This window comes from Leucoraja erinacea, chromosome 7 (assembly GCF_028641065.1).
Source record: "Leucoraja erinacea ecotype New England chromosome 7, Leri_hhj_1, whole genome shotgun sequence".
NCBI classification, from domain to species: Eukaryota; Metazoa; Chordata; class Chondrichthyes; order Rajiformes; family Rajidae; genus Leucoraja; species Leucoraja erinaceus.
This window is the reverse complement of record NC_073383.1, coordinates 40,214,880-40,241,264: the sequence shown is the minus strand read 5'-3', so window position 1 is coordinate 40,241,264 and position 26,385 is coordinate 40,214,880. Positions and strand designations below refer to the sequence as shown.

At 42.7% G+C, this 26,385-nt stretch overlaps 1 protein-coding gene across 2 annotated transcripts in view; it reads left to right on the top strand.

Annotated features, from left to right (window-relative positions):
* Positions 1 to 26,385, top strand: part of pard3bb (par-3 family cell polarity regulator beta b) — a 1,003,167-nt gene that overhangs the window by 577,845 nt on the left and 398,937 nt on the right. For both annotated transcript variants that reach the window (XM_055638338.1, XM_055638337.1), the window contains exon 17: positions 23,433 to 23,639. In XM_055638338.1, the coding sequence (XP_055494313.1) occupies positions 23,433 to 23,639 (207 nt within the window). The remainder of the gene's footprint in view (positions 1 to 23,432; positions 23,640 to 26,385) is intronic.

Below are 26,385 nucleotides of genomic sequence, written 5' to 3'. Positions count from 1 at the left end.
ACCCCGACTGGCACAGTAAATTGCAGCTCACAACCTCGCCATTTTCTATGTTTTTAACGGGTGGGAAAATGCGTTTTTTCAAATCCACTAACATGTACCGAACCCTCGAGTGTCCTCCACTTGAGAATTTTGGTCACGTGGGTGCGGATCTACGCTCCAGTGACCTTTAGTGAAATCACCCTATACGTCATCCATTTCTCTCTATTCCCTGCATATTCATGTGCCAGTCTAAAGATGTCTCAAATGCCACTACAGGTGCACAACCTTTTATCCGAAAGCCTTGGGATCGGACACTTTTCGTAATTCAGAATTTTTCGGCTTTCGGAATGGAAGATTTTTAGCGTAGATTTTAACGGCTGGCTCAGTGGTAGAGTGCTCGGCTCATATCCGCAAGGTCGTGAGTTTGCGCCTCGATCCTGGCAGTTACTCGATCGCGAGTTTGAGTCTTCAATGTAGTTTTTTCTTGCAGAATAGGAGAGAATAGGGAGGGTTAAGCTGGGATCATTCTCTGCGAGATAATCTTAGTGCGGGAGACAAGTGTAGGAGAGGTGTACTGACTGTGTGGGTAGAACTTTGGAAGTGATTGCCCACCATTCTCAAAAGCCGCTGTGTCTCCCTGTCCCTCCAACTCCAGAGGAATCCGCTGCCCGATGCGCCACTACGCCGACAAGTGGCAGTTCGCCCACAGCCCGAGCTGCGCCCCCTCATCCGCAACCCGGGTTCCTCTGGAGTTGGAACGGGGCTGGGCTAGAGTTGTTGCTGGCTGTGAGTCTCTGGGATCTCCGTGCTTGCAGTGGGCCTGGGGGTCGGTGTCCCGATGAGGGGGCACAGCTCGGGCTGTGGGCGAACTGCCACTTGTCGTTGTAGTGGCCCATCGGGGAGCGGCTTCTGGTGGTCCTGACGTCTCTCAGCTCCTGTCCAGGGGGGTGGCCGGAGACGTCAGGACCAACAAGAACCCGCTCCCCGATGCGCCGCTACAGCGACAAGTGGCAGTTCACCCACATCCCGAGCTGCGCCCCCTCATCCGCAACCCGGGTTCCTCTGGAGTTGGAGCGGGGCTGGGCTAGAGTTGCTGCTGGCTGTGAGTCTCTGGGATCTCCGTGCTTGCAGTCGGTGTCCCGTTGGTCCTGACGTCTCCGGCCACCTCCCTGGAATGGAGCTGAGACTGGGAACTTTACCGCCCTTGCCCCCACCCTCTGCAACTGCAAACAACCCCACAGTCACCAGTCTCAGCTCCTGTACAGGGGGGTGGCCGGAGACGTCACAGCCCGAGCTGCGCCCCCTCATCCGCAACCTCAAGACCAAGACGCACCTTGCACACCATCACCTTCTGTCCCTACGGGGAGCGTGTTCCTCTGGAGTTGGAACGGGGCTGGGCTGCTGCTGGCTGTGGGTCTCTGGGATCTCCGTGCTTGCAGTGGGCCTGGGGGCCGGTGTCCCGTTGGTCCTGACGTCTCCGGTGACTGGCACTGGCTCCAACGTGAAGACAGTACAAAGCCCCCGCGCCGGTGCAATGGGCGGGGAGCTGGAGAGGGGAGGGAAGGGGTCACGCACATGGCCGGGAAGCAGAGGGGTGTAGGTGGGGTGAAACTGAATGGAGCGACAATTTGCTGCTGCCTGCCCGCTGAGTTAAAAAGTTCCCACGCAAGACTCACAATACACTGTGTATCGTGAGTCTACCGTGGGAACTTTTTAACTCAGCGGGCAGGCAGCAGCAGATTGTAAATTATTAACCCTCCCGCGCAATATACCCTCACCTTCTCTTTTATGAATGGGGATTTAGTTCCCCTTTCTTCGAGGACCGACCGGAGGTTCCGCTGTCACCTCTGCGGGCCGCCCTCGGTGAACGTCTTCAAGGACCTTTCTTCAAGGACCGAAAAAATGTCAGCTATTCGGAGCTTTTCGTTATTTGGATCGTCGGATAAAAGGTTGTGCACCTGTATCATGTTTGGCTCGACCACCACCACTGGCAGCGTGTTCCAGGCACCCACCATCCCCTGTCTAAAAGAAGTCTTCTTTAAACTTTGCCACTTTCACCATAAGACTTAGTTCTGGACCTAATCTTTGAAATTTCCACATTAGGAAAAGGTTCTGACTGTCTGCCCTATTTATACCTCATAGTTTTATATACAGTTCATTCAGAAAGTATTCAGACCCCTTCACTTTTTCCACATTTTGTTACGATACTTATTTTAAAATGGATTAAATTGATTTTTTTATCATCAATCTACACACGATACCCCAGAATGAAGAAGCCAAAACAGGTGTTTAGAAATGTTTGCAAAGCAATTAAGAAGAAATAACTAAAATATTACATTTACATAAGTATTTAGACCCTTTGCTATGACACTTAAAATTGAGCTTAGGTTCATCCTGTTTCCATTCATTATTCTTGAGATGTTTCTACAACTTGATTGGAGTCCACCAGTGATAAATTAAATTGATTGTACATGATTTGGAAAAGCACACACCTGTCTATCACAGATACTGACCTCCCATCATCAAAGGGATCTATAGGAAGCACTGGCTTAAAAAGACAGCCAATATTATCAAATACCCACATCACCCTAGCCATGCCCTCATTTCACTCCTACCATTGCCACGAACGTACAGGAGCCTGAAAATCAAGACCACAAGGCTCAAGAATAGCTTTTACCAAGCTGAACAGGCTCTTGAACACTGCACACCATTATCTTCAAAAATGAACTTCTATGGATTGTCTTTGGTTGCACTAGGAATTCTGGGGTTTTTTGCACTTGTATAGTGGTTATTAATGTATTGAATTTGTGTGTATGTTATATTATCTATGTATATTGATTTGTAAGGCTCTCATGCTGCTGCAAATGAGAATTTCATTGTCCCAGTGTTGGTACACGTGACAAATTAACACTCTTAACTCTCTCTTGTCTCTCTTATTGGTGGTCAACCAGCTACTCTCTGCTTGCATCTTGGGCTTAACTACCTCACAATAAATTCTAATCAATGCCATTTCACACCCCTGGATGATCAAGCCACAGCTCCAGATCTCTAATGTTCTCAGTAAGGAGGTGCAGCTGGGAGCACTTCCCACAGGTCACTGGAAGTCTCCCTGACTTCTCACATCCTGCAGGAGGGATATTCTACCATCTTACTACATTAAGATCAAGGACGAATTACACAAAATGCAACAGACGGTACCTTAACCTGATGTTGCTCTCTGCTTAGCTTCCTTGCCAAAGCCTCTTGAGTCAAAACCTCAGCACTCCCCCTGAAACATATCTTAACACAAACCCTCTTCCAATGTGGCTGCTCCCAATATATAAGTTTAATAAATTCCGATGACAATGTCTACTATTTTCAGCCCCATTTGTTTGTAGTTTACTTAAATAAAGCAGGAAAAAAATTGTTTTGTTTAAAAATATTTTTTAAATCTTACTTGGTTCTGTGGAGAGGGAATATCGCTTGGTGTAATGGTGTACTCTCAATATTAAAGGTTCGAGTAATATAGTTGTCAGAGTCAACATTGCAATATAAGCAGCTACATTATTTCTAATTATTCATTTTCTTGTATTTTATTGGCATAATAAAATTGCCTGGGGTTTTTTTAATCTCTGTTGTAAAACCGTGCCGATGCTTTGGGCTCTGAGCACTGCATTCAATTTTCTGGATGTTGACTGAACCAAAAAAAAAGACCATTGCAAGCCAATCGAAATGGAGCTCCGTGCCAGTCTTGTGATTAAATCAGACCATAATAAATGATTAGTGTCGTGAAGGAATAAATATAATCATGTGAGCCAAGGACCCATTGTTTAAACCCCAAATTAATGAGTGCTTCGGAACATAAATGTCAAATTATTGAGAATTAGATGGTTGCTTTCTCCTTTATTTCCTGTCAGTGTAGAGCTCAGTATTGAGCTCTTTTTAGTTTAGTTTAGAGATACAGCGCAGAAATAGGCCCTTCGGCCCACCGAGTCCGCACCGACCAGCGATCCGCGCACATTAACGCTATCCTATGCACACTACGGACAATTTACACTTATACCAAGCCAATTAACCTACAAACCTGGACGTCTTTGTAGTATGGGAGGAAACCGAAGACATCGGAGAAAACACACGCGGTCACGGGGAGAACATACAAACTCCATACAGACAGCACCGGTAGTCACGATCGACCCTGAGTCTCCAGTGCTACAAGCGCTGTAAGGTAGCAACTCTACCGCTGCGCCACCGTGCCGTACCCCCTCTAATTTAGTCTGGTCTGTGAGTTCAATTTGCATCCTGTTTTTGCTCCTTACAACAGCAGTATCCTACAGAGAGCAATCTTGTAAATGTTGCCTTTAAGTAAAAATGTATTTCTTCACTGGTGAGAAGGTGAATTTGAAACATGTGAAGAAAAAATAATGAAAAACGAGAACATCAAAAGTTGAAAACACTTAAATTTTTCAAGTAGTCATGCATTGTAGTTGTGATTTTGTGAGGAAACATAAAGACAAATATTTCTTGCTCTGTTAGCGTGGGCCATTTGTTTTAGTGGGATGCTTTCTCTTTAAGCTGCACCTATCCACACTTTCTTAATTCATCTGGTTAAAGGCGGCTGTGGAATTGCTGTTCATTTAATGGAGTACAGTTGCTTGCTAAATAGTTGTGGCAGTCTTATGAATTCCACATCACAGGGACCTCCATCTTTGCTCCCGTTTTAGCCTGTCATGAAACTCCCCATTTGTGCTTTTACAACCTTCAGAATTACCTGTTTCAATGCTCTTTCAATTGGTCACTCACTTTAAACCTTCTGTAAAAATCTGCTGCCAAATTTGCACTGCCCTTTTCACTCATTGCCCTTGCCAACCAACATTACCTTGCAGACAAGACCTTTGACTTTAAAATCCTTGATCTTGTGTTCACTTGATATAAGACCTCACCCTTCCTATTTCAGTACTCTTCCCGCCTTACAACTCAGAACATTTGGCATTTCACCAACTCTAGTATCGAGTGTAACCGCCACTGCCTTTGTCCTGCATACTCAATGAGTATCTAGATCTGGATCTTGATTCAGATATCCTTCCCTCAACCTCACTGCATCCCCACTTATCCTCTTTTAAGTCCACTTACAAACTTTGCAAAAATAATTGATGGAGGAACTTAGCAACTTGAGCTGCATCTATTGGGGGGGAAAGAATTGTTGAATATTTTGGGTCAAGACTATGCATCATGATTGAGCGTAGAGAGAAAAAATATACCATTTAAAAAAAAAAAACAACAACATGTCTTTGGGTTTCTCCATCTTAGCAATCCTCTTTATACTGGTAGCTGTCTTCCCCAGTCTGAATTCTGATGCAGGGTCTTGACCCAAAACATGAACATTTCTTTCCATCCATAGAAACAGAAAATAGGTGTAGGAGGAGGCCATTCGGCCCTTCAAGCTAGCACCACCATTCATTATGATCATGGCTGATCTTCCGTGCCTGCCTTCTCGCCACGTCCCTTGATTCCACTAGCCCCTAGAGCTCTATCTAACTCTCTTAAATCCATCCAGTGATTTGGCCTCCACTGCCCTCTGTGGCAGGGAATTCCACAAATTCACAACTCTCTGGGTGAAAATGTTTTTTTCTCACCTCAGTCTTAAATGGCCTCCCCTTTATTCTAAGACTGTAGCCCCTGGTTCTGGACTCGTCCAACATTGGGAACATTTTTCCTGCATCTAGCTTATCCAGTCCTTTTATAATTTTATATGTTTCTATAAGAAATCCCCTCATCCTTCTAAACTCCAGTGAATACAAGCCTAGTCTTTTCAATCTTTCCTCATATGACAGTCCCGCCATCCCAGGGATCAATCTCCTGAACCTATGCTGCACTGCCTCAATCACAAGGATGTTCTTCCTCAAATTAGTAGACCAAAACTGTACACTATACTCCAGAGGTGGTCTTACCAGAGCCCTATACAACTGCAGAAGAACCTCTTTACTCCTATACTGAAATCCTCTTGTTATGAAGGCTAACATTCCATTAGCTTTCTTCACTGCCTGCTGTACCTGCACGACAACTTTCAGTGACTGGTGTACAAGGACACCCAGGTCTCACTGTACCTCCCCCTTACCTAACCTAACCCCATTAAGATAATTGAGATCCACTGACGCAGCTTGCGCCACTGAGTTCCTCCAGCGGTTTGATTTTTGGTCCATATTCCAGTATCTAAATTTTTGTGTATCTCCATTATAAACTTGTAATTTTGATGATGTTTTTATCACGTTTCACATTTATGTTTTATTTACTTCTAAAACGCAACTAGCCCTCTTTTGTTATATTGAACCCAATGTACAAATAAAATTGTTATTCAAATTTAACAGGATAAGGTTGCTTCATTGCGCAAAGGAATAATTAGAATTGCATATTCAGCAAAGCAATAGTTACAGCATTTTGTGTCTGCGCATTTTTTAATCATTCAATAGGGTGAAGGTTCAACAAATGAAGGATTACTTGCATTGTAATGGATGTGCTATTTATTTTGTTGGATAAGTTTAACAGTGCGTCAATGTAGGTGTGTAATTCCAGTCTTTGGAATTCTATGCTTTTCTATGCAGGCTGCTTCTGGAATCAGAAGTTGTATGATCAATTTTTACCAATGACATATAATTTTGCCTGTGTTTCAGTTCAATTGTTGCATTGTGTCAGGCATCATCTCTCTCAGATGCTAAGGAAGCCCATCCATTTACCAAGATAGGTGCGTGTGAAGAAGAGTGTGGAATTAGCCTCATGTCCCGAGTACCGTGAGACAAGACATTAACCAGCCATTTATCATTCTGTTGCTTGTGAGACTCTTGAGCTGTTGCTGTATTTTTCCACATAACAAATTAAACAAACCTCAAAAGTAATTCATTGGATGTAGTGTACTGGAACATCTGACTACGCTAAATCATCACATAAATATAAATGAAGTCCTGCGGGATACTCTGAGCGATACAATAAAGTGTTATACATACACGTTATCATTTTAGCAGGATCAGGATCAATTTTTTAAACAAAGCATCAGTAACTTCCACTTACGGTGCTTCTTTTAGGCAGATTAGCTTCCCAAGTACAGAGGTAGAATTTTTAAGGAGTATCTTAAAGGAGTGCCAAGAAGCTGAGAGATTTAGGAAGGAATTCAAGAGCTTAACGACTCAGGCAGCTGAAATAGTAGCAGCCAGTCGTGGACTAATGAAAATCACGGATGGTGCAAAATGCCATAATTTAGCAATGTGGAGATCTTGAAGGGTTGTATGGATGGTGGGGGGTTTCAGAGGGGGAGAGGGGCAGAAATGCGGAATGTTTAATTTGCACAAGTTAGGATGAGCTTTGTATTTTGTTATAAACTACAGTGGACATAAGATGACCATCATTTTATTACATTACATGAACTACGTGATTGGAGGTGAATATCAAATTTCCATCAAAAACCCTTTAGTTACCGGGTTTATATGTGTCATAGAGTCATACAGCATGTTATCAGGCCCTTTGGCCCAACTCGTCAATGCAGACCAAAATGCCCCATCTAAGCTCGTCCTATTTGCCCACGTTTATCCCACATCCCTCTCATCCTTTCCTATCCATTTACCTGTCCAATTTATTTTAATTGCTGGTATAGTACCTGTTTCAACTACCTCCTCAGACAACTTGTTCCATATACCCACCACCTTCTGAGTGAGAAAGTTGCCCCTCAGGTTCCTTTTGAATCTTTCTCTCTCACCTTAAGCCTATGCCACCCGGTTCTTGACTCCCCTACTCTGGGTAAAAGATCCTGTGCACTCCACGCTATCTATTCCATTATTATACACCTCTATAAGATCACTCCTCAGCCTCCTGTGCTCCAAGGAATAAAATGCTAGCTTGTCCAACCTTTCCCTACATCTCAGACCTTTGAGACCTGCAACATCCTCATAAATCTTCTCTGCACTCTTTGCCGCGTAATGACATTCTTTCCAGCTTAATGACATCCCTACAGCAGGGTGACCAAAACTAAACACAGTACTCCAAATGCGGACTCACCACATCTTCTATAATTGTAATGTAATATCCAAAAATGTTATACCCAGTGCTTTGACTGTTGAGAGCCAATCTACCAATGTGTTTACTGTCCCAGCTATCTGTGAAAACACTTTCAGGGAATTATGTACCTGTACTGCTCAATCCCTATGCTCTAAATGACTCCCAGAGCCCTATGACTTGTGATGGTCCTGCCCTGGTTTGACTACCTGAACTACAACACCTCATACTTATCTGCATTAAACTCCATTAGCCAGGCCTTTTTGCAAGGCTGTTCAGATGGTGGAGGTGGAAAGTTGTGTTTTGAGCTGGAGAAATTTAACAATTCTGCCCCTCTCCACCACTGAAATCTCACCATCCTGATAACCCTCTGAGATCTGCATATTCCATTAATTCTGGCATTTTCCACCACTCCAATTGAAGACACAGGACTCCAGTCTGAGAAACAGCCTTCCACCGAGCACCTTCCTCTGCTTCTTTCCGAGAAGCAAATTCTGCATACAATCAGCTGACTCTCCCGGGATCCCATGCGATCCAACCTTCCAGAGCAGCCTACCATACTGAACCTTGCTGAAGTCAGTACAGAACAGCTATGGCCTTGCTCTCATTAACCATTTTGGTTACTTCATACAAAAAACTCATTTAAATTCGTAAGACAAGACCTCCCACATAAGAAACCACTCTGAATATCCCTATTCAATGCCTGTCTCTCCAAATGCATATGTATCTTACCCCTCAGAATCCTTTCCAGTACCTTATTTCCCACAGATGTTATGCTCACTTGTCTTTAATAGAGGCACAACATTAGCCACCCTTCAGTCATCCGGCACCTCACCCATATCTAATGATGATTATATATTTCAGCTAGGATTCCCGCAATTTATTTTCTTGGTTCCCAGAGTGGCCTTGGATATAACTGATCATAAATCTGATGATCGTTGATGACAAATCTGATCAGACCATCAGACATGCAACGTGGACTATCCTCAAGATATCTCAATTATCTGTCCCAAGTTTTCTAGCATTAATGTTCTTCTCCGGGGTAAAGGCAAAGGAGAAATACTCATTGTTTCAAGCTTAATACTGCAATGCATATTTTATTGATAAAATAAGTATAAATTCTAAAACCATTACATTTCATTACATTACATCTTCTTTGCAAAGTTCTACGTTGCCCTGCACAGTGAATCCTGATTTAAGTTTAGCAAATGCTGAGTTTAATTGCAACAAGCCAAACTGGTGCACTTGGCAGTATGACCACTGCCTCTGCAGGTCGTCTTTGTCTGTGGTTGTAAACTTTGTGATGAAAAGACTTTTTTTCTCCTTCTCAACTTTGACACATCTCTACAACTGCACACTGAAAAGGAATCCGCAGTAGGGTGCAATTATATAACCGCTCGACCTTCCTTCACCCTGTATTGTATTTATTTTCCAAGGCACTTGTTAAAATAATGAGCTGCATGAAGCGGTCAAGTGGGAAGATCCACAGTTTCAAAAATAAAATAGCAGCATGTCTTTGTATTTCTTCATCTTAGCAGTCCTAACCACCATGAAGAAAGTATTACAGATTTTAAATAGCACATTAAAAATTCCAGCTTCATAAATAGGGAGAGGCTGCAACTCCTGCTCCCATTAAAACTACTGAGAACAGATGAATTCTTATTTTTTAGTGGCACTTGGTGAGATGGCTCTAAAATGACCCAAATAACTTCCCATGACAACAAAAGTTCATTGTTGCAATTATTTAGATGCTTAGAAAAAGTCAGCCTCATTGCCTGTAACGCTCTATTCCGGGGCCAAGTGGAGGTCATCGTTCGCAGATGCATGCTGGAAAGGTGCAGTGGTCATTCCAGCCATTTGCTTATTTTTCAAAGTCTATTTTGTACTGGGTGGTCCTGGGGAAGGAGCATGTGTTATCCACTGGTACAGAGATTGCTGGACATTGCACCAACAGGGGTGAGCAGTGGATAACAACAACAATAGTATTAATAAAATTTATACTATTTTGAGTTTGGGATCTTTCAGTAAAGCTCTTTTTTTTAAATTCCATTTGACTCTGGGGCAACCCCATAATGCTTCATTAATTTCCCTAGTTAAAACATTTCCAGTAATATGATCATCTATATGTTTTTTGCTAACCAGAGCAAGAAAGGCACACCAGTAACTCTCAAAGACTGATTGCAATGCTTCCTACTCATTTCTATTTTTTTAATGTAGCAGTTATTCTTTCTTGCATATGATGTTGACTTTGTTTTGGTGAATGAACAAAAAGAGCGAACTTGCATACATTTTCATTTTCTTGACTAAAGAATTTTAAGTGCCCACACACTATAAAAGTTGGATGCTATCCAAACTGGGGCAGAGACGCGAGAATTAATTTAGCAGTGTCCAAATATCAGACCATTGCCGACTCCAATCAGAGAGCGATTAACTATATTCTTTTGACCTAGCTATTATCGCTGTTGTCATATTCTCCCACAATTGAAAATTAATCACTGACATGGACTGTCTAGCCTCCTGGCTCCTCAAACCATTTTCTTTATTCAGATAACATTTCAGAACTGCGATAAACACAAGTAACTGCAGATGCTGGAATCTTGAGTGAAACATAGTGCTAGAGTACCTCGGTCGGACCTTCCTTGAGGACTGTGGTATAATGTTTTCCACACCATCCCGAGCAACAAATGATGCCTAATCAACCAGTTGATTCTTCAAACTCTTGCACAAAATGGCTGAAGTATTAACCAACCACCTTCGACTGCAGCTTCTCACCAAATCTTCTCCAAACATAAGCATTTCTCAAACCTGTGATGTCTCCCAACTGTAAAAACAGGGGCTGTAGGGGAAGAACATCACTCCTAATACTACCAACCCCCCTCACCCCCCTCATGCCCCCTAGCTCACATGACTTGGAAATATATTGCCATTAGTAAGATGCTGCAATCAATTTTGTACATGTTGCAGACTTCAGCCATGTTGTACCAACATTGGAAACAGTTCATTGGTGGCTGGAATTTAAAAAGTCAGTGTGTTTAATTATCACTTGCACTGGAAACAGAACAATGAAATTCATACTTGCGGTAGCTTTACAGGCACATTGATAGAATAGCAGAACAAATAAATATATATAATAAACAATAATGCAACAAATTAAGAGCTCTGCTGTGTAACCAGGTCACATTGCTGAGGTTGGGATATGGTTAAGTTTGTGCATTGTGGTTCGAGAGCCTGAAAGACTATCAATGATAGTTGATGTGAAGAAGCTGTTCTTGAAACTGTCGGAAAAGGTTCCGGGCTCATTTATCTTCATCCCGATGGTGGCAGCAAGATGAGAGTGTGGCCAGTGTGGTGTGGGTCTTTTTGATATTAGCTTCCTTTCTTTTCAGTACCCGTAATGGATCTGACAATGTCCACTACTTTCTGCAGTCTCCTTCATTCTTAGGCATTTTTATACTGAACCAAGCCATGTTGTAACCTGTCAGAGTTGGTAATAAAATGTTCTTTTTTCCAATGATGCTTTTATATATATATATATATATATATATATATATATTTACAAAAGAATACTTTATGCCGTGTAGTTAGACATAACAAAGGTTAGAGTCTATTTTCTTTATGTCAAGGCTCTGTTAATGACATTTTAATAAGGAGCAGACTCTTTGTCTTTCATGGTGTTAGCTGAGGGATAAATACAGGTCATGCCACTCAGTCATGTAGGAAGCCCTCCCTTCACCACCTCCAGCTTAAATTCCATTTGGAATATTTTGGAGGACCAAGAAACCAAGAACCAAGAACCAACGAACTGTAGATGCTGGTTTACACCGAATATATACACAAAATGCTGGAGTAACACAGCGGGACAGGCCGCATCTCTGGATAGCAGGAATGGGTGACATTTCGGGTCGAGACCTTCCAGAATCCCTTCTCTTCTTTGAATTGCAATGGGGTCTTTCATGTCAAAATGAAAGAACAGAAGGAGCTTTGTAACCTCACATCTAAAAGACTTACCAGGTCTCATTCACAAACTGCACGGAGCATGTCAGTCTAGATTTGGTGTACAAGCCTCTGGATTGGTGCATGAATGCACTGTGATGATAAGAGTTGAAAATACCTGTCTGGTTACTAATAACCATGGGAGAAAGAGGAGAATATCCACTTTATATTTAGCGTGCAAAGGTTGTGATGGGTGATTTTGGATTGATGACTGATCTGTGGTTGGGACATGAGGAAGGACAGTTGAAGTTAAGGAAGTCATCTCCAAAAACAGATACAACCAGAGCTGCCAACTGTAAGGTGATATTAGAATAAATATCAGGAGGGTGAAAAATTGAATTAGACAATTCATTAATTTATTTAATGAATACATTTTGTCATCTATGTTATCTTATCATTCACCAGAAGAAACAGCTATGATAATGATGAAAAAGCCATCAAAGAGGAATGAAAAAAAGAATCCTTGTCATAAAAAATCTTTTGAAATATTCAGTGCAAATTATAATCACGTATAGCATTCTTTTGTTTAGTCCATTTTACTTCATTGTTATTTAAAGTGCAAGGGTTGATGACATTTTCTGGGCTATTAAGTCCAAATTGTAAGGAAGATGAATTAGAGCACACCATCAATGCTGAGGTAATGACTCTCAGGCAGATGATAATCCGGTTCCTTCGCACCAATAGACTCAGTGAGCCCTTCAAGCCAGTGCCCTGATATCATCTGCATTATTGCCTTTGCAGAAATTATTCATAATTGAATGGAACAAAACAAAGGGATGTAGATCGTATTAATAAGCTGTTTGATTTTTAAATAATGGCCTGATGGTGAAAGCCCTCCCTTAAATAAATTATGATTTTCTGTAGTAAATCTGGCTTTTCAAGTGTATTTGTGTTTCGGCACACTTGTAGAAGGCTCAGTAAATCTATCCTATTTTTTTTTCTCTTTGACACCAGAGAACACTGTTTATGTGGTTTTATAGAGAGTGATGGGCAGCAAAGGGTTGCTGTTTTTCTATACTTGCCTCACACCATGCTGATTAGCAAAGCAAATGGATACTACATTATTTTTCTTCCAACTCCACCCTACCCCCACACCAAGCTCAAACGAAAAACCCACACCACCATACAATGGACTTCAAGGTAAATTGAATCTAAGCAGTAATTGTCTAGAATTACAAATTAATAATGACCTTTAGAAAGCAACAAACACACAAGGGAGTTGCTTTCCCCCCCGATGTTATCAGGTTATTGAATGGACCTGTCATAAGCTAAGAATGTAATCTATTTCATTGCAGCCCTTGCACTTTTTTTTAATCTGCACTTTCTCTGCTGCTGTAACACCATATTCTGCACTATTCCTTTCTCATTCTGTACTACCTTTATGATTTGATTGTGCTCGTCTCTGGTATGATTTGCCTGAATGACAATACAAATGTTTTCACTGTGTCTTGGTAATAAACCATTACAGCCAATTCACAAAACCTTGTAAAAAGTAAGAAACGAAAACTTGGATTTATAAAGCATCTTTAATGCCCAGTGAGATTATTGTTGTAATTTTAGAAAGACCGATAGATCAAAACAGGTTGTTGCAAACATCCAAGTGACGTGATACTGATAATTTGAATTTAGATGTTAGCCGAGGGATTAATAGTGAATGCGATTTTAGAGCGAAGCATTTCCTGTTATGTATGATTGTTTCGTAGTCTTATTTTAAAAACGGCTCCAACAATACAGCAATCTCTCAAAGGCAGCCTAAACATGCTCAGATTTCTGGATTGAGGCCTGCTGACTCTGACGTAAAGGTGTTGCGATCTGACTCATGGCAGACACTGTGGAGAAGGAGTTGCCATTATATTCTTTACTGCTCTCGAGAAGAAACCCTGAACAAATCCCCATACAGGGCTTGGAAACTCAGCTTTAACGAACAAACCAGGTCACTATTATTTCACTACAATATGCATCGCACCACCATCACTGCCAAACGTGCAATCCCAAACAGTTTTGCAATTAACTTAAAGCGAGTGCTGCGATGAGAATAACAAAAGCTATGTAAGCCTTCAAACATCTGTGCCTGCTCACATTCCTCATAGGTTTTGTGGTACATGAAGCAACAGTGGAACTTGTTAAGGGAGACATCTGTTCCACACCAACATATGTTCTGAGTTATTGTTGTTCAGATTTTATTTTCATTGGGTTTTGAAATGTCGCCAAGTTCAGTCCCTGCTCAAAGAAGGATATGGTTCTGAGATATGTTGGTGCTAAAGATATCATAAGATATGATTTTAGGTTTTGTTCTGTGGCTGGAATGTAAGTCATTTGACTTGCACTGCTTTTCCCTTGTCCCCTGCTGTGTGCTTAATTCCCTCTCCCACCCGTTTCCCCTGAAATTACCAGCAGTGTAGTCCATAGCTCAAGCAGGTACCAGATTTGCTTAAACTTTCTAATCACTTGAGAGTTGTACACATTCAATGTTGGATTTATTTTTCCCTCTCTTCCTGTGGGTGGTCCTTCCTATTTAATACCTCTGTGTCAAACCTCAATTCCTTCTTTGCACTAACAGTAGTACTTGTACTTTCCATGAAATTTTGTTTGATTGCCAATAAAAATAATTAAATTGGAGAGGAATGTGAGTTAGGCTCCTACCTGCATTCTCATTTTTTTTTTGCAGTAAGAACATTATTTAAATGATTAGTGTATATATATATATATATATATATATATATATATAAACTAATCATTTAAATATTTATTTATTTCATTCATTAACTTATTAAAAATGAATACTTATTAAAATATATATATATATATATAATGAAAATTGATTAATATATTGTATATATGTATAATTGAAATAATATATATGTCCTCTGATATGCAAGTACCATTTCTCCCGCATCAATGTTTTGTGCATTATCGCAATGATTGCACTTCAATGGTATTTAATTGCCTGCAATGTGCCTTTGAATGTACAAAGTTTCTAACAGGTAATTAAAAAAAGCAGGTGCACCCTTCTTTTATTGCCCACTTCTAATTACCCTTGAGGAGTGGTGATAGTGAGCCACCACCTTGAACCACTTTAGTTTCACGTGAAGAATTTGTGTTTTTAAATTGGAGGAGTTACAACATTTTGACCCAGTGTTGACTGAGTTCTCAATACTTGAATATAAATGTATGTTTCATTTGAAGTTCCTTTACTCTATAGCGGGATAATATCCAATTCAGCAGGTTCTTCTCTTGATTCATTGTCATCATTATTGTGGCCTGAGATGAAAGGAAAAGCAACAGTGCTTTCTTGTCAACACAATCTAACTGATCATTTTTCCGACTAATTCATAACAGATGCATTAATACCTAATAAATGTATTACTTCTCAATCTTCAAGCAATTACATCAGTGAATTGGGGCTGCAAATGAAATTGAGAGGAAACATAGGGGTGTCCATATTTTAATGGATCTCTCCTCTTCCACACTTCTCATGCCCCCTTAATCCACACTTGTGTGCCTGTGTTGCCGCTCTTGTGTGCCTGAACTTCTCCATTGCACGCCCTTATCCCTTGCCTCACTTTTTATTGTCTCTCTTTGTGTCCCTAGTGCTTTGCCCATTCCACTTGCTTCATGTTCCTCAAATTCCAGCTACTTTTCAACCTTTCATCTGTCCCTTCTACTCAGCCGTAGGCTATAGCCTAAAGATTTATCAAAATAAACAGGCTGAGTGAATTAATCCACAGGTTTCAGGAAAAGGTTAAAAAAAACTTGCAATTGTTCCTGTATGAATATCAGAGCGTTGTGCAGGAGGGAATGTGGATTTAGATAAGAGAGTATTAACTGCTTGGTGATGACAATAAAAAGAAAGTAATTGGCATTTATTTGAATGACATTTTTATCTGCATTTTCTCAATTTCTGTGTGAAACTTCGATTATATTAAACGGACCTTATTGAGAGGAGATGGTGAAATATTATGAGACTTTCTTGGAAAGTTATGCCATGTCATTTGGGGAAGTTGTTATCAGTATTTGATATACATGCTGTTGTTATTCGTCTTTGATAAATTACAGTAGAAATTCACAAAAAGGCCAGCCTTGAATGTGAAAGTAATTGTACAGGGATTGGACAGATTATCCTGGCTGTTGACATTCATTGTATGACAGGTGAGAGTGGAAAAATGCAACTGTACCATTGTTAGGTTTTGATAGAATTGTGCATTGTCTGATTATCTTTGATTTCTCCAGGAATGTTATACTTGCATTACACTTTCCTCTCTTTAGTTTTATATTTTCTTCGATTGTGAAATTCCACTGTGAAGGTTGTTCGGCTTTTTCTGGTTTAAATTATTTGCAACATCATTGTTGTAGCCATAGTATGCAAACAATACTGACCACTACAAATTCCACATTCAATCAAATGCACAGAATAAGAATTGTATCTTTCCTTTAAAATATTAATGGTGAAGACCCCATATCTATTTTTAGTAAGGGGGAGTGAGGGGAGGGGAAACCAGTGAGCTCCTTCACTACATGAGTTCCTCAGCTACACTACCATCCAGCCGACGCAGTCTCTGGCCTTCAGCTCCTCCCTCAGTCAGCCACCAACGACAAGATGCAGCGTTCACTCCGCCCACTCCCCACTCTGACATCCCCCCCCTTCTCCCCCCGCAGCCACCAACATCCTCCAAGGTGGAGTGTGTCGCAGACTTCGTGGGAAAAGGAGAAAGAGGAGGAGAGGGCAGAAAAGGAGGGGGGAAGGAGAGACCTAGTGGACGGAGTGACGGGAGAATGAGGAGGAGACGAGTGGAGCGATGAACGGACAAAGCGAAGAAGGAAGCAGCAGACAGTGAGAGTGGAGGGAGCCCCATGGGACCGAACTAGGGAGGCCATATGAGCTGAGATGGGGTCAGGCAGGTCCGTCCGTTATAAAATAAATCTGTTATAAAGGGGTCCATTAAATCAAGGGTGTACTACACATAGCTTTTCCACTTCAAACCTTGTGCCTGAGGCATTTTTAGAACTAGCCTCTTTTTCCTCAATATTATACATCAAAGCTCTCATTCAAAATCATTATCATTCATAGACTGCTATTATCACTGTTACTTGCCCATTATCTCCAACTCTTCTAAAATTGCAGCCAATTGTTAGCCTATTGCTAACAAACGATTGTCCTTGCTTTCCAATCCCTTTGTGGTTTTATGCCCAGTCTCCTGTCAAGGAGACCATTTGATGTATCCAACACTTCCCAGGAGTGATTTTGATGGGGAAAGGAAAAACAGTGCTCAGATTTTCCATACACCATCTGTATGCAATGAGTGTTATTAACAATAGACAATAGGTGCAGGAGTAGGCCATTCGGTCCTTTGAGCCAGCACCACCATTCACTGTGATCATGGCTGATCATCCACAATCAGTACAACAAGAAAGAAGGAATGGAGTAAAAATAGCACAATAAATAGGAAACACTAAACTGGGGTCTGTGCAGGCTTCTGTAATAGAGATGAGCATTATTCCTGATGTATAACAAATAGCAAATAGCAAAAATGTTTTAACTGTACACAGTTGCTACTGCCCATTATAAGGTAGCAAAAGGGAAACATTTTCTTGAGTAATCTGAAAAGCACAAATTAATTATATATTAATTTAACATACCACACACTTGATTTCATCTAGGGTTGTCTATTGAAGCTTTTGAACTTTGGAATCAAAAGTTTAGTAACAAAATCTGTAGATATAGTCTATCATATTTAATATATACCAGGCCAAGCGGGGGGGACCCATTGGTTGCGGGGGGGGGGGGGGGGGGGGGGGGGGGCGCGGCGTCACACACACACACTAACCACCCTCCTTGATATTATATTAATAATATTCATTCGCTCCTTACACCCCAATCCCCGCACTATCCACTCACGCATGGGGGGAGGCAGGGAGAGAGGGAGAATGAGGGATTACGGGGAAGGAAGAGAGAGACCGGGGGGAGAGAGGGGTGGGGGGAGAGGGGGGGGAGGGGGGGGGGGGGGAGACAGGGGGAGTGGAGGGGGGGAGAGAGAGGAGAGGGGGGGAGGGAGAGGAGAGAGACTGGGGGAGGGGGGGGAGAGAGAGAGGCTGGGGGAGAGGAGAGGGGGGGTGGGGAAGAAGAGAGAGGCCGGGGGAGAGAGGAGGGGGGGAGGGGGGAAGGGGGAAGAGGGTGGGGAGAGGAGGAGGAGGGCGGAGAGGGATGAGGGCAGAAAGCAGGAGAGATGGGAGAGGAGGAGGAGGGGGGATCATACCCGATCCAGTAGACAATAGAAAATAGGTGCAGGAGTAGGCCTTCGAGCCAGCACCGCCATTCAATGTGATCATGGCTGATCATCCCCAATCAGTACCCCGTTGCTGCCTTCTCCCCATATCCCCTGACTCCGCTATTTTAAGAGCCCTATTTAGCTCTCTCTTGAAAGCATCCAGAGAACCTGCCTCCCCCGCCCTCTGAGGCAGATCCGAGACGGTTTCGACCAGAGTGGACCTGAGAGCTCTAGTACAGGGCCCGACTTGCTCGTTCTTCAAAACCCGGGGGGAGAGAGAGAGCCCAGGGGGGGAGAGAGTGCACGGGGGGGCGGGGGGACAGAACCCGGGGTGGAGAGAGAGACCAGGGGGGAGAGAGACCAGGGTGGAGACAGAGCCCGCGGTGGAGAGAGAGCACGGCGGGGGGGGAGAGAGAGACCAGGGGGGGGGGGGGGGGGAGAGGGGGGGGGGGGGGGGGGGGGGGGGGGGGGAGAGAGGGGAGGGCGACCGAGGAGCCCCGAGAGAAGCCCCAAGAGAAAACGACGGCAAGACAGCAGCAAGCAGATCCATTGTGACGTCATCAGCCAAAGCCAACCGGTTTTATTTTCTAAGTTATTTCAGATTTTTGAAAATTTTGATTAATAACTCGAGAAATAATGCATGAATTTTTCAGATGAGGTAATTTTGGACTAAACGTGATAAATCTCTATCGGAATATGTAAAGAATTTACCGTTACCACGTCGTTTTTTTGAGAAGATGTGATCACAAACAAATAAATAAATACACATCCAAGAACAGAGTTTTATAGTTAGACAAAGTGGGATCCATTGGGTCCCGTCCCCTCAACATGTGGTTGCAGGCGGGGGGGGGCGGCCTGCGGCGTCACACAGACACTAGCCAACACCTCACACACACACACTAATCACCCCCCACCCACACACACTAACCACACCCATTGATATTATATTAATATTCATTCACTCCTTTTAACCCATCCCCGCCCTATCCACTCACGCATAGCCCCAACTCGCAGGAGCGGCTAGAGAGGGAGGGGGGTGGAGAGAGAGGGACACAGAGGCACAGAGAAGGACACAGAGGCACAGCGAGGGACACATACAGGGACGGCCTTAGGAGTTGCGGGGCCCAATTGGGAACAATTTTGGTGAGCCCCAAGTTCCCAGCCAAGGTCTGTAGATTCATAGAAATGTAATTAAAGTCTATTATAGACTTCATATCTCTGTGGTAGAATGGAAAGTAATCAAAATGTGCGCTTAAAAAGTGCATGCAACTTAATGGACCAAACAGATCTAAGCTACATTTTTTTAATATAAAATTGCATACATGTTAGCCTACAAGTAACAAACAAAAATGTACATAGTTACAATACCACTTGTTTTAGTGACTGAAAAGAAAAAAAAAAGTTATTTAATTAAATAGATCCTGGAAAACCAATAACCGTGGGTGAAAATCCAGTCCAGGCATTAAATGTTGGGCTTCAGCCCCATCCTACCCTTTGGACTTCTACCCCCATCTTAACTTAGTTGTGTGTGTTAGTTGTCCATGCATGATGTGTGCGTGTCAGTTGTCTGTGCGTGATGTGTGTGTGGCAGGGAAGGAGAGAAGGGAGGGAGGGAGAGAAGGGAGGGAGAGAGAGAAGGGAAGAAGGACAGAAGGGAGCGACGGAAGCAGAGAAGGGAGGGAAGGAGAGAAGGGAGGGAGAGGGCCGGCCGAGGGAGCAGATGCCAGGGTGGACGGGTGTGAGCTGAGGCCGTGGTTTGTAAACGTTGCTCCAACCCCTGGCCCGGCCCTCCGTGTATTGTTCACCGCGTCTCCCCGGGGAGAGAGAAGGGTGGAGCCGGGGCTGTGTGCGTGAAGCACAGCGACTGGAGGGGCGGGAGTGCTGCTGTGAACGAACAACCCACCTCCCCCTCTCCCCCTTCTCCATTCCCCCTCACACCCCCTCCCCGTCTATCCCTTTCTTCCCCTTCCTCTACTCTCTCTCCACCCCTCTCTCCCCCCTCCACCCGGGGGAGATCTACCCGAGACGAGAGTAGATTAATCTGGCGCGGGGCCCAATTTGGAGCAATCGGTCCAATCGGCTTAAGGCCGGCCCTGGACACAGAGGCACAGAGGGGGACACAGAGAGGGACACAGAGGCACAGAAAGGGACACAGAGCAACAGAGAGGGATACAGAGGGACACAGAGGGGGCCACAGAGAGTGACACAGAGGCACAGAGAGTGGCACAGAGAGGGACACGGAGGCATAGAGAGGGACACAGAGGCACAGAGAGGGACACAGAGAGAGGGACACACAGAGAGGGACACAGAGAGAGGCACAGAGAGGGACACAGATGCATGGAGAGGGACACAGAAAGGGACACAGAGAGGGATACAGAGACACAGAGAGAGATACAGAGACACAGAGACACAGAGAGGGGGACACACAGAGAGGGACACAGAGACACAGAGAGGGACACAGAGGCATAGAGAGGGAGGGGTGGAGGGGGGAAGAGAAGGGGGGGGCTAGAAGGAGCGTGAGGGGCAGAGAGGGAGGGGGTAGAGTTTGAGGGGTGGGGTGGGGCACGTCACCACAGTGGAGGGCCGGTTCCCGAACCTCGCTCCAGGGTGCAGGCAGGGCCCAAATACGGGGGGAGTGGTCGGGGGGAGTGGTTGAAGGGGGGTGACGTCACTCGCAGCACAAGCAAGAAGATAGCGGGGTATTTTTCAAAGGTTTTTCGGCAGCGACGGACTGGACCTGAGAGCTCTAGTACAGGGCCCGACTTGCTCGTTCTTCACTCGCTGCGAATGCCGCAGTCTTCAGCTATGATCTTTGGTCTTCAGCCGACAGGGCGACTTTTGTATAACGGGTGGAGGAGGGAGGGCGAGAGGTGACGTCAGTCGCTGCTCGGATTTGTGAAGATTTCTATTAAAAACTCAAGAAACAAAGCACAACATTTTCAGATTAGCCGATTTTGGACTGCAGGGTGTAAATCTCTACCGGAATATGTAAAAATGTTCCCCTTCGCGTGTCATTTTTTCGACAAGATGTGAATAAACACACCCACGCGCACACACACACACACACACACCCACACACACACCACCCCCACCCCCCCCCCCTCCCAAGATCCCAAAACGTTTTATAGTTATAAGGATGGATGGATGGTGTGTTTTATTTCTGTATTGCTTAAAAATACAATGAAGAATAGAAAGTAACCTTTTTAAGAGGTCCCAGTGAACCAATTTGCATAATGCAACTCCTGCAAACAACAATGGGATAATCATCTATTGCTATGATGTTAATTGAGGTATGAAGATTGACCAGATGACCTTAGGAAGAACTCCCCTGCTCTTCTTCCAAGTTATGGAATGATATTGTTAAAATCCCACTTGATGGGGCTGCATCCGAAAGATAGTATCATTGAAGTATTTTCTTCGGGGTGAAAAGGTTATAAAGACTAAGCCCCAACAGAATGATTCCATGTACATTAATCATTGAAATGACCTGAACAAGTAAAAAATATAATCCAGAAGATTAATGGAATACTGGCTTTTTATCTTAAAAAATTGAAAGATAAGCAAGTTGTATATTGTCTTTTCTCACAACATAGGAGGTTATTTGACTTTGCCCATGCTTGCTTTCAGGGAAATCCCATTCCTCAAGCTATTCCCTTACAAATCCATTCTCCCTTCCACCACCCAGTGATCTTGCCTCTTATTCCCCATCTACATTAAGGGTAATTTACAGTCAATTAACCTACCAGTCAGCACACCTTTGGAATAAGAGAAGACACCCGATCACCCAGTGGGAACTTCTCACGGACAGTTCTGGAGGTCAGGATCAAATTCAAATCACTTTAGCTGGGAGGTAACAGCATTGCCTGTTGTGCTCTGGTGTCACCCATTAATTTTTGGACATAGGTCTTACAAAATGAATTTACAAAGATGATAGCTGGATGCAGAAATTACATTTCAAGAAGAGGATACATAACTAGAATTGTATTCCTTTCATATTTGGAGGGATTAAGGCGTGATTTGATGTTTTTCATGATATTAAGGGGAACCAATCAGACAGATAAAGAGAAACAATGCTGGAGGTTAATAAGTTATAGGCCATTCAGCCCATCGAGTCTACTCTGCCATTCTATCGTGGTTGATCTCTGCCTCCTAATCACTTTTTTCTGCCTTCTCCCCATAATCCTTGACATTCGTTCTAATCGGGAATTTGTCTATCTCTGCCTTAAAAATATCCACTGACTTGGCCTCCACAGCCCTCTGTGGCAATGAGTTCCACAGATTTACTACCCTCTGACTAAAGAGGATTGCAATACAAAACTACACATTAGACCCAGGCCATTTAGGTAGAAAGTTGGAGACTACCTCTACGTGGAAATGGTGGTAGAGGTTTGGTGAAATGTTAATTTTAAATCTGAGGGGAATGGGAAAAATCTAGGACATCGCATTGAAGATCAACTGTGCTCTTGTTGAATAGTGGAATGGGCTCAAGAGGTTAAGTATCCAGCTGTTTGTGTGATAGTACAACACTTCGCAGTGCTGTACTGTAGTGCCAACCACCTAGTTCTGAACCACCTAGAGTGAGACCTAAACCTGCAACTGCCTGGTTCTGGGGTATAAGTACATCCATTGAACCATGATGACGTGCAGTTGGATGACTGCTCTCTGAGCTGAATTTCCCAAAACATTTCAACTTGCAAAGTGCAACCAATTTGCTAATGGTTAACCAAAATAAATAGAAGTTACTGCCTTTTATCCATGGTTGAAAAGTAACACATTTCGGAGTTCCAACGAATGACACCTTTATTCCCGGTCAAATCAGATGTGGTTAAGTAATTCTTTGCACCAATTGTGTCTGAAATCAATTGTCACACAATTGTATATTTCTTGGATTGAATTTTCAATGGTGATTTGTTGGTTATTTCCCTTCAGTGGCAGAATAAGAGAATAAACCTGATTTAATTGTGAGATGTTGCTGTTGTTTCAGAGGGGGTCCATTTGCGATAGTTGGTATGACCCTTTTTAACTGCATTCTGAAACGTGCTTGCTGTTCTATGCAGTTTGAATCAGCTTTGAGTGCCTTGTAAATAAGATTATGTTTACTGTGAGCCCTGCTCTAAGTTCTGCCTTATCATTTTTTGGGTTATATATTTGCTATGTTTTTGCTTTCCTCCCCAGATTCCACGGGGAAAGATGTGGGTCCTATGCTGGGTTTGAAGAAGTCTAGCTCTCTCGAGAGTTTGCAGACAGCTGTGGCAGAGGTCAGGAAGAATGAACTCCCTTTCCACAGACCCCGGCCTCACATGGTCCGTGGACGAGGCTGCAACGAGAGCTTCAGGGCTGCAATTGATAAGTCTTATGACGGACCAGAACCTACAGATGATGGTAAGCATTCTCCAAAGCTTATTCCTTTGTTGATGATTTGACCTTTCGTTAGCGGTTGGTTTTATGCTGCAGAGAAACTATCCAAGGACTTTTGTTCCTGCATTAATCTTAGCCGCTTCATGGTCCGTGATGCCAACTGAGTTTTGTAATATTAGTTAATGAATCCATAGTGAGGCAGCAAACAGTTTGACTACATTCTAAATCCTATTCTTAAACAACAAGTGTGATTGTTCTGAATTGTGATATTTTCAAAGGGTGAAAATAGCAATCAAAGATATGACATGCTGTGCCAATAAATGTCTCTTTCATGGAGTACTTGATGTGTTTTGAATGCTAATTAGTTTTGGAATTGTTGAGGAACCAGAATATATACCAGTCTGTCTAGTTTTAGATATTTATATTTCATTTCAATAGGAACTGGAGATAGCTTTTTATTTTCATAAACCAAAATATATAAAATTGTTGTCTGGAAGGATGTGAAGAGAATCTAGAACTAGTGGTCAACAGTTAGTATTAGTGGGGATAGTCAGCAAGGTTTTGTGCATGCTAGGTCATGTCTCACAAAATTAATTTAAAGATTTTTGAAAAAGTAACCCAGATGATGTTGAAGGTTAGGTCATAGACATAGTTTCTGTGGACCAGCAAAGCCTTAGATAAGGTTCTGCATGGTAGACTGCTCTGGAAGGTTAGTTGCCAAGGATCCAGGGAGAGCTAGCTAACTGAATACGGAATTGGCTTCATGGTCGAAAGCAGATGGTAGTGGTGGAAGGTTATTTTTAGAACAGAATGCCTCTGACTGGTGTGCCTCAGGTATCAGTGCTGGGAACATTGCTGTTTGTCAGATATATCAATAATTTGCATAGGAATGTACAAGTCATGATCAGTAAGTTTGCTGCTGACATTAAAATAGGAGATATCATAGACAGTGGAGATGGTTATCAACAATGACCCCAGGATCTTGATCAGCTGCACAAGTGTGCTGAAGAATGGCTAATGGAATTTAATACAGATAAGTGTGAGGTATTCCATTTTGGGATCAACTCAGGGCAGCTCAGTAAATTGGTCTGATGGAGTGTTATAGAGCAGAAGGAGTATAAGTACATAATTCACTGAAGGTGACGTGGCAGGTAGATAGGGTGGTGAAGAAGACTTTTGGCACATCGGCCTACATCATTTAGGGAATTGAGTGTAGACGTTGGGACGTTATGTTGCAGTTGTACTCAATGTTGGTGAGGCTGCAGTTGGAGTCTTGTGCTTAGTTTGGCCACCCATCTATAGAAAATATGCCACTAAGCTGGAAAGAGTGCAGAGAAGATTTATAAGGATGTTGCCGGGGACTAGCTATAAGGAGAGGATAGGCAGTCTGGGTCTTTATTCCTTGGAACGCAGGAGCCAGAGGATGATCTTATAAAGGTGTACAAAGTCATAAGGAATATAGATAGGTTGCATGCACTATGTCTTTATCCCAGGATTGGGAAATAAATAATTAGGACATACATTCCAAGAAAGGAAAGATGTAACAGAAACCTGAGGAGCAACACAGAGGGTAGTGGGTATATGAAATGAGCTGCCAGAGGAAGTGGTTGAAGCAGATAAAATAACAACACTTAAATGACATTTGGACAGATAAGTGGACAGGAAAGGATTAGAGGGATATGGGCCAATCACAGGTAAATAGGTTAGATAGGGCATCCGATCAGCATGGCCTAGTTTGGCCGATGGCTCTATTTCTTTGCTGTGTGACTATATAACCCTAGTGGTCACGTTTAAAAATAATGGATAACTCATTTAAGACAGATGATTGTTTTTTTCTCTCTCTAAGGAGTGTGAATTAGTTAAACTCTTCTTCGGAGGCTGGTAGAACCAACTCGGAGGCTGGTAGAACCAACTCAGATGCTGGTAGAGCCTTTGAGTATTTTTTAAGGTAGAAGTCAATAGTCTTGTTAAGCAAAGGGATATTAAAGGATCACGCAAGTAGGCATGAATATGGAATGGATTTTAAAATCAGATAGTCATTGAATGACAGAGAAGGTTTGAGGTACCAATGTTCTTAATTGACATTGCCATAATCTTGTGGCACCTTTTAGTTAGGTCACAGCTGAACTGCATCTCAAATCCATTTACTTGCCTTTGTCCTGCATCCGTTAAGGCCCTTACCTAACAAAATCTATCAGTCTCAGTTCTAAAGTTTTCAATTGACCCATAAGCTTGGCTTTTGAGGAAGTATTTTTCTTGATACTTCGGCCCACTTATTCTTTTAAATCTTCCTGACAACCTTGGATTAGATTTTCTTTCATCTGCAGCTCCTGGGTTCTCAAACCAATCTCATTACTTTTTTATAGCGATGAAGGATTGTAAATGTTAGCTGCAATCAGAATACAGTGGAATGGATTGCAGGATTCTAGGACAAGATGTCCCTATTAAACCTTAGTATTCAGCATTTCTTCGCTACCCATCAAATCTTTTATGGTGTTGTTCGCCATTTTTCTTCAAACCTGTCATTGTTAACAACGCTGTGAATTAAGAGCAGATGCAGAAACCGGTATTTGTGAATCAACAATATAAAGATATAATTAAAACAAAAAATTATGGAACCACGCAACAAGCCCGTTGCATCTGTTAAATATAAATTACAGTTAACGCTTCAGGTTAAGGACCCTTTGTCCAATTGCTAGCATCAGCCAATTTTTGTTTTGATTATCATGATGTAATTAATCCATTTACACGGGAGTGAAATTGAAATTTT